General features: G+C 50.2%; 6 protein-coding genes across 6 annotated transcripts; 3 read left to right on the top strand and 3 right to left on the bottom strand.

Annotated features, from left to right (window-relative positions):
- Positions 1-444: 444 nt before the first annotated feature.
- Positions 445-969, bottom strand: BDW43DRAFT_25793 (uncharacterized protein). Its single transcript, XM_032039922.1, has 3 exons — positions 904-969; positions 670-824; positions 445-600 (listed from the first exon to the last, which is right to left on the bottom strand). Exons 1-3 carry the CDS (start codon positions 920-922, stop codon positions 571-573), a joined length of 204 nt encoding a protein of 67 aa, XP_031902582.1. The 5' UTR covers positions 923-969; the 3' UTR covers positions 445-570.
- Positions 970-3,545: 2,576 nt separating this feature from the next.
- BDW43DRAFT_269513 (LITAF-like zinc ribbon domain-containing protein) lies at positions 3,546-4,410 on the top strand. The gene is made up of 3 exons (XM_032041243.1): positions 3,546-3,634; positions 3,703-3,970; positions 4,029-4,410. The coding sequence occupies exons 1-3, from the start codon at positions 3,616-3,618 to the stop codon at positions 4,189-4,191; spliced, it is 450 nt and encodes a 149-aa protein (XP_031902581.1). The 5' UTR covers positions 3,546-3,615; the 3' UTR covers positions 4,192-4,410.
- Positions 4,411-4,533: 123 nt separating this feature from the next.
- BDW43DRAFT_318142 (uncharacterized protein) lies at positions 4,534-6,440 on the top strand (the record flags this gene model as incomplete). The annotated part of the gene is made up of 4 exons (XM_032048654.1): positions 4,534-4,721; positions 4,772-5,062; positions 5,109-5,773; positions 5,825-6,440. The coding sequence occupies 4 exons, from the start codon at positions 4,534-4,536 to the stop codon at positions 6,367-6,369; spliced, it is 1,689 nt and encodes a 562-aa protein (XP_031902580.1). The 3' UTR covers positions 6,370-6,440.
- Positions 6,441-6,467: 27 nt separating this feature from the next.
- On the bottom strand, positions 6,468-8,516 carry BDW43DRAFT_269511 (purine-cytosine permease family protein). Its single transcript, XM_032041242.1, has 5 exons — positions 8,286-8,516; positions 8,066-8,222; positions 7,837-8,010; positions 7,145-7,787; positions 6,468-7,083 (listed from the first exon to the last, which is right to left on the bottom strand). Exons 1-5 carry the CDS (start codon positions 8,332-8,334, stop codon positions 6,601-6,603), a joined length of 1,506 nt encoding a protein of 501 aa, XP_031902579.1. The 5' UTR covers positions 8,335-8,516; the 3' UTR covers positions 6,468-6,600.
- On the top strand, positions 8,509-9,723 carry BDW43DRAFT_269509 (uncharacterized protein; the record flags this gene model as incomplete). The annotated part of the gene is made up of 1 exon (XM_032041241.1): positions 8,509-9,723. Exon 1 carries the CDS (start codon positions 8,528-8,530, stop codon positions 9,719-9,721), a length of 1,194 nt encoding a protein of 397 aa, XP_031902578.1. The 5' UTR covers positions 8,509-8,527.
- Positions 9,724-9,751: 28 nt separating this feature from the next.
- Positions 9,752-11,029, bottom strand: BDW43DRAFT_269508 (EGFR-like transmembrane domain-containing protein). Its single transcript, XM_032041240.1, has one exon. The coding sequence runs from the start codon at positions 10,696-10,698 to the stop codon at positions 9,859-9,861; it is 840 nt and encodes a 279-aa protein (XP_031902577.1). The 5' UTR covers positions 10,699-11,029; the 3' UTR covers positions 9,752-9,858.
- Between the last annotated feature and the right edge of the window lie 1,602 nt (positions 11,030-12,631).

The raw sequence follows: 12,631 nt of genomic DNA, 5'->3' as shown, positions 1-12,631 counted from the left end.
ATTGAGAGGTTGGCCACTCATACTGTTGATCCATGTCTCTCCGCCAAAGGGCAAGTCGAAGATATAGAGTCAGCTATGGGATACATCATTTGGTCAGAGAACAACTGTCTGTACAAAAGGCCACCATCAGTCTTAGGTACCAACGAACCGATCCGCCACCAACGTCGAGTTATTTGGAGCCAAAGTTGCTATCTGGTATTCACGTTGAAGCCGAAATGCCTTCTGCTTCTGTCTTTCGTACCAGACCTATCAATGAGCCAGAATGTAATCTCCACTGACGATAGAAATACCTTGAGCTTGGGGAACCAGACCACATAATATAACGACCCAACCCAGGGCAGGACATGACAAACACCTGACTGATACCAAAATGTGAATTCATTGTTGGGTCTGTCAAGTTACGACGGAGCGCCGGAGCGCCCCTTGGTTCAACTTGCTGTAATTCTGGATGCGGATGGGCTCCGCAGGTGGAGCACACCCATCCGCACCCGGCGTGTCTATGTCGAAAACCGAGGCATCGTCATGTGGCCTAGCGGATGGGGATGCGCCGGAGCGCAGTCCCGCGAGGTTTTAGTAACCCTCGTGGGCCGGGAGGCTCATCTACATACACCGAGTCAGTCATTCAGTGTTCAGAGAATCGATTGTGCACCACATGGTAACAATATTTACCAAGGGCTTTTCAATACGAGTAAGCTTCGCTAAAGCGTGTTCAACATCTAGCCGACGCGTTTGACTAGCGACGGGGGCCCTGGTATCTCGTGTTGAGGCAGTGTTTTGCCTTGGTTGTAGCATGAAGAGCCTGGTTTCTCTCGTTTGGGAGAGTGCTATTGGGAAGGATGTTAGCTTCTGTCGCCAGATCCACGTTCCGATGGTGGTTGAGAATGGTGGAGATGGGTCGCGTACCCAAGAGGCAATATAACATTACGACGACCAGACCGTGGCATGCCTTTTGCCTAGAGGCTGGGGATGAGAAGAGGATGGAATGAGAAGAAAAGTGAGCGGTGTTTGTTGAGAAACACAAAGACGGTCATGTGAGGTCCCAAAAGCGGCAACCACGCAAACTGCCTCAGGCTGAGGTCTCCCTGCCTTAGAGCACCCACTCATTCCCCGTTTTCGATATTCAAGTACACACACCTTACTGGCTCTACTACTATGGGAGGCGGCAATATTGATCATCCTCCTCCTCTCCGATGCGTAACATTCCAACCATGCCAACGATATTAATTACCTCAACAGCATCCATATCAAGAGAGCTACGGAGTAGAGAGCCAGAGAAAATACCTCTAATGAGCTATGGGGTAACATGGGCATAGTTCTAGGGGGAACAGGGGGCGTCTTGCATGCCAACAGCTCAGAGATCTGGTCCTTAGCTAAAAATAGAGATGAAAAACATTTACTTCGACATCTTTGCTGTGCGAGGCTGTATTCTCTTGATGGAAACATTGTGAACACGATCAAGAGCCACAGAATGTGCCACTCATTAAGAAGGTAAAAGCTACAAGGATATGAGGCAATAATGCGCCGGTCAATGAGAGACAGGGCCTAGATGTTATGTAGTGGATCACTGCAATCTAGATATACGTTGGTTTTCACCCTGGTTTGTACGAAGCTGTTCCGATCTTGTGTAACAATAAATAATTCATAACAGCACAGTTATGATATCTAGATATCTACTTGGAACATCATTGTTTGTACCCGATAGGACAAGAGTAGGTATTACAGATATGGTGTGGTGGGCTGTTGTTGTTCATGGAGGCTTAATAATCATGGTATATGCTGCAGAATAAGTTATCCAATAGTGAATGGCTTGCTAGACAGATAGGCAACAGCAGATATGCCTGTCATGCTGCCGGCCAATCGCGATACAGTGTATAAAGTAGGATAGAACACGTTTTGTAACATGGAGACATAATCCAAACAATCCAAAAATAGCCCAGGGAGTCGATCATCGGTCGAGTGCAATCCTCTTGGAAAGACTGCTTCTGTCTGCCCTTTTCTGTCCAAGTCCCACATGTTGTCCGGCTTATAGTTTATGGACTAACTGATATCCCTTTAGAAGAAGCTGTCACTAGGTTCGGGCGGGTCTACCCCCGATAACCCCTATGCTATTGAACACCACCTCCACTACTTGAAGGTGGGGGTTGGAGTAAACGGTGCGCCGTACGAGGCTAAGATTCGGTTTTGCTATGCTTGTCGAGGTGTAAAGTGTGGATCATTTGTTCATCCCTGCTGCCTACGGAGTATTACTTGCGGCCCTACAAAGGTCTAGGTTGCAGCGTTTGCAGAACGCTAATTTGTGAGTGGTCTATAGCAGATGTCTAGCAGATATATAGAATGCATGCGCTAATCACCAACGGCCATTCTAGAAGGCAAGCGACTGACTTTGCTCCTTTACGACGTGTTGTCTGGGCGTGGGTGTTTCCCGGGACATCCCTGTTGTGGATTTTATATATCATGTCTTAACACCTCGCATGCCAATTCCATTTGACGTTACGGTCCAACCAAGGCATATTTAGAACCCAGATCTCGTTGGCAGAAATCCCCCAAAAGAAGGGATAGGGGCGATACCATACCATCATCGACGTCTAGAAAGCCTCTATCGGAAATATTGAAAGGAAGCTAGAGATAGGGGTAGGCTTGATCGGCTGGATGCTTGCCAAGCCCCATCCGCAAGCTTATGAGAGATTTGAAAGAGCACGGAGGAGGGAAACTGACCCAGGGCTCTCGCGAAAACGGGTTGCCTCAATAAAAGATGCTGACAAGTCGATTAACTCTCCTTTGAAGCTGTGTTTCAGCCACAGAGCACTTCATCTGACCAATATGGCGAGAATACTATGCAACTCCGAGCCCGTTCACAGCCATTCTAGACCAAGATATTGGAGAGTGATGAGTCAGAAATCATGAAGATCAGAATGAGACCCACCCTAATAGCATAGTGCACGGAGGGCAAAAAGAAAGGGGTACGGACCCTCGTAACTTTTGCAGCTAAATTGTCCCCTCTCTTTTTCAAGAAACTCGTGATAGAGCCAGCACATACAGAAAGTCTTAAGGCAAGGAGCAAACAGAATCTCACCAATGGCATTTACGTGCTGACCATCTGCTCCGAAAAGTAAGGATTCGTGTGCTTGGCCTTCGTACTCTGCCCGACAGAACGCAAAAGGGCAAATAGAAATAGATAATGGCTGCTCCGCACAGCCTCAACCGAAAAGCTCACTAGGCTAATTGCCCACACCCACAAGGCATAGCCTGCTTGAGCCTCGTAAAATCCCGTGCTAATCTCTGACAGTTCACTCTAATGAATATCAGTGGGGCTTAATCTTAGCTCTGAATGGCCCCGACACGAACAGGCGTCCATGGAAGGAGAATGGCCTGCACCGAAAAATGCTGTAATTGGATACCTAGAAACCGTGTCCATGGGTAGGGTTTGCGGCTATGACCAGGGTGTATTTGAAGGATAGAGAGATTTTTGACGTAAGATTTTGATATAAGTAGACGAGAAGTGCACGAGAAGTGAATGGACTTGCAAAATTCTCTCCTTGTCTAGTCCTCTTATCGTCACTGATCTCTAAGAGACTCTATACCAAAGGAAAGAAGCTAATTCGCCTAGTCGTCATCATGGAGAAAGTTCCTTCCAGTATGTTTGCACCTTCAGGCCTCTCCTCTCAGATATGCGCCCTTCATCACTGACACTGACCATGGTAGCCCCCGTTCCTGTTTACGAACAACAGCCCCAATATTTCCCACCCCAGCCAGTCGCGCCTCCTGATGCACACGTCCACTCTCCTGTCAAAGATCCCAGCCAGATGGTGCCCCAACAGCAATATGTGCAGCCGATGGGCGGTCATCCAAGCGGATACAACGCCGCAACTCCACTGCACGCTTTACAACGTGGCCCTACTCCAGTCGACTGCCCAATCTGCGGAGTGCGCGAGATGACAAGGACCGAGGCGGAGTCCGGAAACACAACACAGTACGTATACCCAGTGTAATCACGTTTTGAAGGCGTTCAGCAGCCTAACAGAGAGTAGTGGGTGGGCTGCACTTATTTGCTGCTGTTTCTGTCTGGGATGTATCCCGTACCTCATGTCATCACTCAAGGACTACAACCATTACTGTGGGAAGTGTGGTACTATGCTGGCTACATGGCACAACAGTGGAAGAGTTGAGGTGCATCAGAATGTGAGGCAATAAGTGGCCTCCGAGTGATTTTCTTTTTCATTGTTTGCCGATTTCTTGTCTACGGTCGGAGTTTGGGGATTCCCATGGTTGATACCAAATTTTATTCATGAGAGGTGCTACGTTATCAATAATTAATTACTGGATGCAACTTATCACGGAAATGAAGGTCAACGGTGACAAGGGGTGTATAAAATAACAAAGGGTGGCTATAAATAATGGCACTAATCCGAGCTTTTATCTTATCTGGCATGATTAGATTTGACGCCATATCCGCATATCATGGCGAGAACTCCGCACTGCGTCGCCCACTCCACCCCATTCCAAAACTCATATGTAACCATTGTTGCCCATAAAATGCCTCCAGATCGAGGTCGAGCTTCTCGAGCATGTGCATCTTGTCGAAAGCAGAAGACAAGGTGTTATGAATCAGGTACTGGCGGACGCCCATGTCTTCGCTGCGAACGCCTCCAGCAAAGATGTTCGTTCGAGCAGAGTTTCGTCCGGGACGATCGTCCTGCTGAGGATACAAGTGTGCATGCAAGGTATGCGCGCGGCTAGATCCTTCCAGGTGTATAACACTTATATGATGTAGAGTTGCACACCTCGAGAGGATAGTTGGGACCTTATTAGAGCGACTTGGGGAGGACTCGTCTACTATTACCAGCCAGTCCGTCGCGCAGCCAAACCCTTCAGGCCATATATCATTGTCCTGCAACAATGCAGCGAGCGTGGTGTCAAAATCGGATTACCCATCTGCTCCACCTGTTATGGTCATCCGCGATCTAGCATCGGATATCGGGGTAAAGTCACCAGATGCCAGCTCGCACGAGCCAATATTAGATGGCCTCATACCGGCCGGTCTCGCACTCGATCTCATAACTATGTACGTTGCTCCCCCCTTCTTCCAGCATCAATGCTCATAGATAAAGCTTCCTAGAACATTATGGTCGGTGGGTTCTATTCGATCCAGCAAGTGACCCCATGGCTTTACTAAAGAGGGTGAGCCAATCGCCGTTACTGTTCTGCGCTTGCTGCTTAATCGCTGTCCGCCATACGACAGAAAGCGTGGCGACTAATCTTGCCCCCAAACTCTATCAATCCGCTCGATCTTTGATCTCAGCAGCTCTACTCATCTCACCGCAGCCGTTAGAATTCTTCCAGGCGGCCATTGTCCTCTCCCTGTGGTCTACGACGGTGGGCCAGGTTCCGCTAAGTATCGACAGTTGGCTTTTGAGCGGCTTTGCCCTGCAACATTGTCAATCTAGTCCGCTATTCGATGCAATCAATCACAGCCCTAACCACACTGAACTAACAAAAGCCACCCTTGACAGTTGGTGTATCTGGAACCATCTCTGCCTCGCGCATCTCCAATACTGCGTCGGGACAAGTAGAAAGTCCATGATCGATGCTTCCCAGATTCCAAGATGTCGAGCGATTGCCGGATCCGACCATGCAACAAACTACGAGCTCCGGATGGTAGCCGAGATCTATCTCTACTGGACAATCTACGAGCACACAACGACGGAGCCGACGGATCTCTTGAAGTCAACAGCAAGTCTACAAGACTGGAAGAAGGAATGGCAATTTATCCTAGGTAAAAATGATCCTCTAACTAAGACATCCATCCATGCACTAACCAAGGCAGAACAACCACGCGCCCAATTCCTGCTCATGGGATTCCACTTCGCCCACCTTCTCCTTTACGACCAATGCTTGAAATCCAAAACTGCGCGGGTGCGCGAGTCAGTTATTTCCGAGATGATCCGACATTCCACCTCCATCATCCGACTAGCCATTGACACCGCAGACGACCATACCCGCCATTTAACCGACCATATCTACCATATGATCACTTTCGCGGCGATTATTATCTGTCGGTTGCTGCACGCATACGAGGAGCAATTAGTCCTAACGCACAACCTAGACGAGCTGGACTCATTGATCCTCAGTCTCGTGCAATGGATGCAATCGATCGGTCTTCTGTGCCATGCAGCACACACCCTCGGCCACGTCATTGGGAAAGTGCACCAGAGGCTCCGGCCAGCGGTAGTTGTGCCAAGCCAGGCTACAGAGCAGAACGACGCCTTCTTCGGGCAGGACCTGGTGAACTACTTTCCCGGGTTCCTGGGGGTTGAAACGACAGGCGACGGGAGTTGGGATCTGTTACCCAGCTGGGATTTCTTGACATAATTGACATATGTTGGCTAGGGATTCCGGCCGGTAAGCATTTAGTTGTTAGTGATAAGCTAGCTCTAAATAGCATCAAGAAAATAACCATGATTCTAATAAGAATGAGCTCCATATAAAGCTCCAAGAACATATATATCATTGCTGTCGGGATAGCCTCACCCGCTGATAATATTGTATATACAAACTCAACCCCAAACCATTTAAACATTCAATGCCAAACTCAAAAGTAAGCTATTTCCCAGAAACCCGTTTCTCAACCCACCTCAACCCCAAAAAGACAATTCCCGAAAAAGCACCCGTCAACTCATGACCAACATTTGCCCCATTCCCGATCAACCCAGCGATCGACCCAACATACCACGCAACCTTCATCCCCAGCGCAGCCCCCACAAAGCCCGCGCCAAACGCCCCGATGGCCGACCACCCAAACTGCATCTTTGCCGGATCACCCCAGGCTTCCAGATCGTAGCCCTCCCAACCGCGTCGGAAGACGATATGCTCCTCCGCTACGACGACGATGTGTATGACAGTCCAGTAGCCAATTACGCTAAGGAATGTCTGCAATGTGTCCTTGAAGTACTGGGCCGCACAGCAGCCTACAATTACGGAGAGGACGAAGCCGAACGTGACGAGGGCGATGCGGGGGATGCGGAGGGCCCAGGGGCCGAAGTTCTGCGCATGGAGAGCGAAGGAGTAGTTGTTTGGGATGTTGTTCTGGCAGTTCCGGGTCAATTAGCTAGTAATCGAGCAGGGTATTAGGAAGATATGTACCTACCGGGATCGCGCTCAGTGCAGCTAGAACCATTAGAAATTTACCAAACCTACCGGCTGGTTCCAGCGCCATCTTAAGTAGCCCGCCTACTCCGGAACTGATATATGCTGCCTTCCACTGCGGAGAATGTATCGTGCCGGTGTACAGCGCGGCGCCTAGGGCTTGGACTAGCACGGAGGGGATCAGGATGCCGATGTACGTTGCGCCGAAGATCTTGGCGCGGGAGGTGTTGATCGGCATGCGGACATTGTAGTCCGCTGCGCAGTTGACCCATGAGACGGAGAAGGAGAAGATGACCGCCATGAAGGACAGAATCGCAGCCGCTCTGTCCTCGCTGGTGGTGAAGCTCTTGGGTTCGTTGCTGCTGAAATGCGACGCTCCTGTTCCTGCGGTTACACACCAGACTATCAGCGGCGGGATCCAGATAAAGCTATCGATTTTGTGGATCCAATTGATCCCTAGCACGCAGATGATCCAGACAACCGTGCAGATGATGATAACCCCAACCCAGGTTGGGCATTGTCCGTCGGAGAGAGCATTGAGGACTGCGGCACCGGAGATAGAGTTAATTGCGTTCCAGCCGGTGGTTGCGACCATTGAAAAAACAACGACGAGCAGATTGCCCCAGTAGCCGAAGGAGTATCGCCTGCTGTGGATTAGCTCACTACATACCGGCATGGTGGAGTTGTACCTACGAGAATGTGGTCATGCGCAGTCCTGTGAGACCAAATGCTGCAGTCCATGCTGGAAGCAGGTCACTGATCAAGTTAACGACCAGGATGACGATCAAACTATCCCCAAACCTGAGGCCCATGGGCCCACCAAGAGCGCCTGTGGTAAGAGTGGCTACAGCCATGTTCGCACTCAGCCTGATTTTGTCAGCTGCGTTTTAGTTACACCAATGGTCATATGGCGTGTCCATACCAAAAGGTGCATGCATTCCAGAAATGAGTAACATTATCCTGCCGTTGATCTGGTGTAACCCTTTGGATCCCCCCTGTCTCTATGGAGAGAGTGTGTATCCATGATGAATAGGCCTTCTCAGAAGCCTCTATGCTCGACGAAGTCTTGGTATGTATATCTGTGATTCGGTCCATCGTGGTCAGCTCTAAAGAGCATACTGAAGCTTTCCACACACACTCACCTACTCGCCAACTCGCCCAGTTATATCTAGTTTCCACTGTACAACTCATACAACTAAACCCCGCGGCATCCCGATAACACGATAATCACCAAACTGACGCCATATCAACCACGCAGATCCAAGCTATCAACCCGCGGCATACCGCGGCAAGCCGGTCGACTATCCGGACCTCACAAATCTTACTATATATGCCCTCAAAACTACACCTCCAAACTCCATTGTTAAAAAAAAAAAAGACCAAAATGGACCAACACACCCTCCGCCGCCGGGGTCTCGGCCTCCGCGGGAAATCCCCCAAAGCCACCCCGGGCTACATCCTCTACACGCCCCTAACCTCACAAACAACCCACCTCATCTCCCCAACAGGCAAAGAAGTCCACAAATGGACCCTGCCCTACCGCGCAGGCCGTCACGCGCGCCTCCTCCCCGACGGCACATTAGCCTATAACGGCGCACACCCCTCCGCTCCCGCCCTCTTCCCAATGTGGACCAAATACCGCGGTGGCGCAATGCTCCAAGTTTCGCCGTCGGGGACCATCCTCCGCGAATACCACGATCCAAAAGCCCACCACGACCAACACCACCTCCCCGGCGGGAAAATTCTCTACACGACCCTCGAACCATTGTCCCCGGAACAGGCCTCAAAAGTCCAGGGCGGGATACCCGGTTCCGAAGCGCCAGGCGGAATCATCTACGGCGATTGTATCCGCCTCGTGGAGCCGTGGTCTACCTCTACCGTCTCATCATCCGCAGACTTCGAGAAAGGGGGGAACGGGAAGGGTGGCGCAAAGCTCCTTTGGGAGTGGCGGGCGATCGAGCATCTTGACCCCACGGTGTTTACCATGAATGAGCATTATCCGCGGGAGCATTGGCCGCTTATTAATAGTGTTTCGTTTGATCGCGAGGGGAATGTTGTTGCTTCGATGCGGAATACTTCTTCTGTTGTTGTTATTAGTCGGGAGACGGGGGAGGTGGTTTGGCATCTTACGCAGCCGATTGTCAGTCAGCAGCATTGTGCATATGAGGTTTGCGAGGGGCATTTCTTGATCTTTGATAATGGTGTGTTTAGGCGGGGCAGTTCAGTGCCGTTTTCGAGGGCAATTGTTGTTTCGCGCGCGAAGAAGGAGGTGGTGTGGGAGTATAGGGATAACAGTACCGGGGGGATTGGGTTGTTTACGCCGTTTATGGGGTCTGCGCAGAGATTGGGGAATGGTAATGTAGTCCTTTGTGAGGCGGCTACGGGGAGGATTTTGGAGGTTACGGAAGATGGCGAGGTGGTGTGGGAGTTTGTGGCACCGGAGTTGAGAGATTATCGGCGGGTCCTTGGCGATAATGAGCTGAGGCAGATGGAGAAGCTGGGGTTTGCGTATGAGAGTAATGCTGTTTTTAGGGCGTATAAGTATCGTCCTGAGGAGGTGCCGTGGTTGAAGGAATAAAATGGGGAGAGGAGATATTCCACTGCAAGAACAAAGAAATTTTCAAATTGGTATCATGAGCCCAGATTAAAGATTAGTAGACAAAAATATCGACCATTGTTATATTCGTAGCAGTCCTGGAGGTTACTATGCCAGGATCAAGGCCGTTTAACCTGACTCTGTCCATCCATCTCCACCAATGGACGACTGCCCATTTCCACCAACTGGCGACTGTTGCTCAGTTCCGCGCCAGCCTTCTCCCCCGGAAGCTCCACGACGTTAGGCATAGAGGGTGTATAGCCCGTAGACGGAGGCACTGAGGACACTTGAGTCGTCATCGTTTCTGATGTGTTTGTGTCTGGCTTCGAGGCATCAGCAGCCTCGGGCAAATTTGCCTCATGTAGGCCAGGGGCTGGAGTCGATGAAGCAGCATTACGCTTCCGTCGACCCCAAAAGAAGAAGGACGCGGCCACAATCGCAAAACCAGCGACAACACCAATAACAATGCCAGCAATAGCACCGCCCGATAATGAAGATCCCGAATTATTACTGTTCCCCGACTGAGCCGTTCCGGTTGGGTCAACACTCGTTGCCGCAGGAATCGTAGACGAAGTCGTAGCCGCCGTAGAAGACATGCTGGACCTAGTCTTATCACTCCCACCAACACCATATGCACTCACTGAAGAGGGTGGCATATCATAGACATTAAAGGCCAAAAGAGGTTGCGACGCGAGCTGCTTCCACTTCCACCCCTCGCACGTTACGCCGGCCGACCTTATGCATGTTGCTTCCTTCCAGAACTGCAAACAAAATTTGCCTTCTGGATCGAACGAGAATTCTGAACCTTTTTGGTGGTAGATTGGTGTGCAGTTTCGGGGTGAATTGCCTGTCACAACTTCAGCACCGGTATCATTTCGCCAGACAAGAGTCCATGCGTTGGCGCAGGAGAGTAGGGTAAGGGCGAAGCATGTTAGAAGTAGTAATGGTAGACGAGCCATTGCTATGGCTGGTAAATGCTGCTTCCGAATCCTAGAAAGTATCGGCTGTCAGCCAGTTAGTGGGGGCTGTCTGGGAATAAGTATTTGTCAGTTGCACCCTCATCCTGGTATGCGCTAGGGATCGGGCCTATCCCGCTGAGGCCGCAGGCATGGATAAAGATTGTTTGCACGGCGGGTGGTGTGGATAATCTTTACTTAAAAGGAATCCGGAGCATTTGGCAGGAGCTCAAAATGAAGCGCACTAGAACCAATTCAGACACAACGGGATTATCATGTCACGGCGAGGTCCCTTGATGAGGTTAGCCATGGTAAACCTTGAGGATTGCAGAGCCTCTGTCAGGGCAGGATATCCCCTGATTGGATTGTAACACTACCCGAAGGCCACAACTCGTGCGCCCCAGTGGGTGTTTGAGCCCCCTTGGGTATGATCCAACAATCTTGGCCCTGCAGTTAACATTTTGAAAGGGGCTGATTGGTGACTAATTGGCCGAATACGAGGAAATGGATGCAAGGTGGAAACAAGTCCTCCAATTGGGCTAATTCTAAGGGGTTCGATCAACTAAGGAGGGAAGTCCCGTCAAGATGAATACTTGAAGTTGGAAGACAACGGGCCTATCCTTGTGGAGACTGGGAATCAATTGGCCAGAAGCGAACATTGTGATCTGGAAGATCACTTAATGTTGCAGTCTTGACGCGGAGTTGAATAACATAAGGAGGTTGAATAACTTAAGGATCCGCACGTATGACTAATGGGTCGTCTGCATGGATACCCAAACAGGAAGGTGTTATCACAAACCCTGTGAAGCGCTGTACATGATAGTCAGCCTTACAGAGGACATTACTTTAACCCTCTCTCCGTAGCTGAATGAGATATGTATGAAGTGTTCTTCCATACATGCCTCGTCGAATCACTCCCATGACTCACTGATTATCTCACATCGTCCCGGATATGTATGACGTCATCACCTTGTACCCTAACCTGAGCAATTTACTGTCTAGTAGGGTATAGGAGCCCCTTCAAAAGGCTGAGTTATGGGTCACCCACTCATGAGCAAACCCCCCTCTCATGACGCCTGACTGTACTGAGCACGATCCACAGGATCTGATCAAGTGGTGACGCCAGCGGGGCCGCCGGGACTCGAAGCTTAATATCTTCCTGCGTTCAATGCGGCCGGAAATTACCTAATAAAACATACCTTACTGCGGTGAGAATTCCAATGTCCGTACTTCAATTCTGGAATCCTTTGCCGGTTCATCATGCATAGGGTTTTAAATGCCCAGGCATAGTGGATATAAAACACCCAAGTGGGGTGAACGCGGAACACCGGTATGATCGTTGTAGATCGAGTCTTAAAGGTTAATTGGGGTGTGGGGATTTGACAGAATATGCTCCGAGACAGCCTTGGAAGTCAAGGAGTCTTACTATTCGGGAAATAACCTTTCATGGAGAACCGCAGGCTCCAATCGGCCAGACAGCAATTCACCAATGGCTATGCAGGACGGGCACCACAAACTGTAACCCAGAGGTAGAAACCCTGAAAAGCAAAGAAGTCATCACTGAAGCTTCCAGCCTAGGTGGGATCCAGGTTTCCATTGACTTTTGAGCCCGTGCCCTAAACTCCCAGTCCGATCATGTTGCATAGACTCGTCTCCTGCACGTCATTCCGATCATAGCTTCCGCTGCTCCCGACCTGTTCCTCTCCTGGAGCGTCCGACTCTATTACCCCCTTATCCTCCCCGTCGCGTAGTCAGTAGTTGCTAGTTTCGCGGCAGTCTCAACACAAGATATAGACCGTTTTTCTACTGTGCTTCGAAGGACATTTTGTACCCATCACTTTGGTAAGCACGGCGAACTCTCTCGCCAAGATAGTGAAAGAGCTAACGATTTCTAGACTATGCCCGCCATCCAGGACTTAACTCCCCGAGCCCGGGA

The sequence above is a fragment of the Aspergillus alliaceus genome, assembly GCF_009176365.1.
Source record: "Aspergillus alliaceus strain CBS 536.65 unplaced genomic scaffold BDW43scaffold_11, whole genome shotgun sequence".
NCBI lineage: Eukaryota > Fungi > Ascomycota > Eurotiomycetes > Eurotiales > Aspergillaceae > Aspergillus > Aspergillus alliaceus.
Note: the sequence above shows the minus strand (reverse complement) of the source record. Positions and strands in the feature narration are given on the sequence as shown.

Coding starts and splice junctions, on each gene's coding strand:
- BDW43DRAFT_25793 (XM_032039922.1), bottom strand. Junction 601..669: donor CTCGTATTGAAAAGCCCTTG/GTAAATATTGTT, acceptor CGGTGTATGTAG/ATGAGCCTCCCGGCCCACGA.
- BDW43DRAFT_269513 (XM_032041243.1), top strand. Junction 3,971..4,028: donor GAGTCCGGAAACACAACACA/GTACGTATACCC, acceptor AACAGAGAGTAG/TGGGTGGGCTGCACTTATTT.
- BDW43DRAFT_269511 (XM_032041242.1), bottom strand. CDS start 8,334: ATGAGTTGTACAGTGGAAACTAGATATAACTGGGCGAGTTGGCGAGTA. Junction 8,223..8,285: donor CTGGGCGAGTTGGCGAGTAG/GTGAGTGTGTGT, acceptor ACCGAATCACAG/ATATACATACCAAGACTTCG. Junction 7,788..7,836: donor CTGCGCATGACCACATTCTC/GTAGGTACAACT, acceptor AATCCACAGCAG/GCGATACTCCTTCGGCTACT.
- BDW43DRAFT_269508 (XM_032041240.1), bottom strand. CDS start 10,698: ATGGCTCGTCTACCATTACTACTTCTAACATGCTTCGCCCTTACCCTA.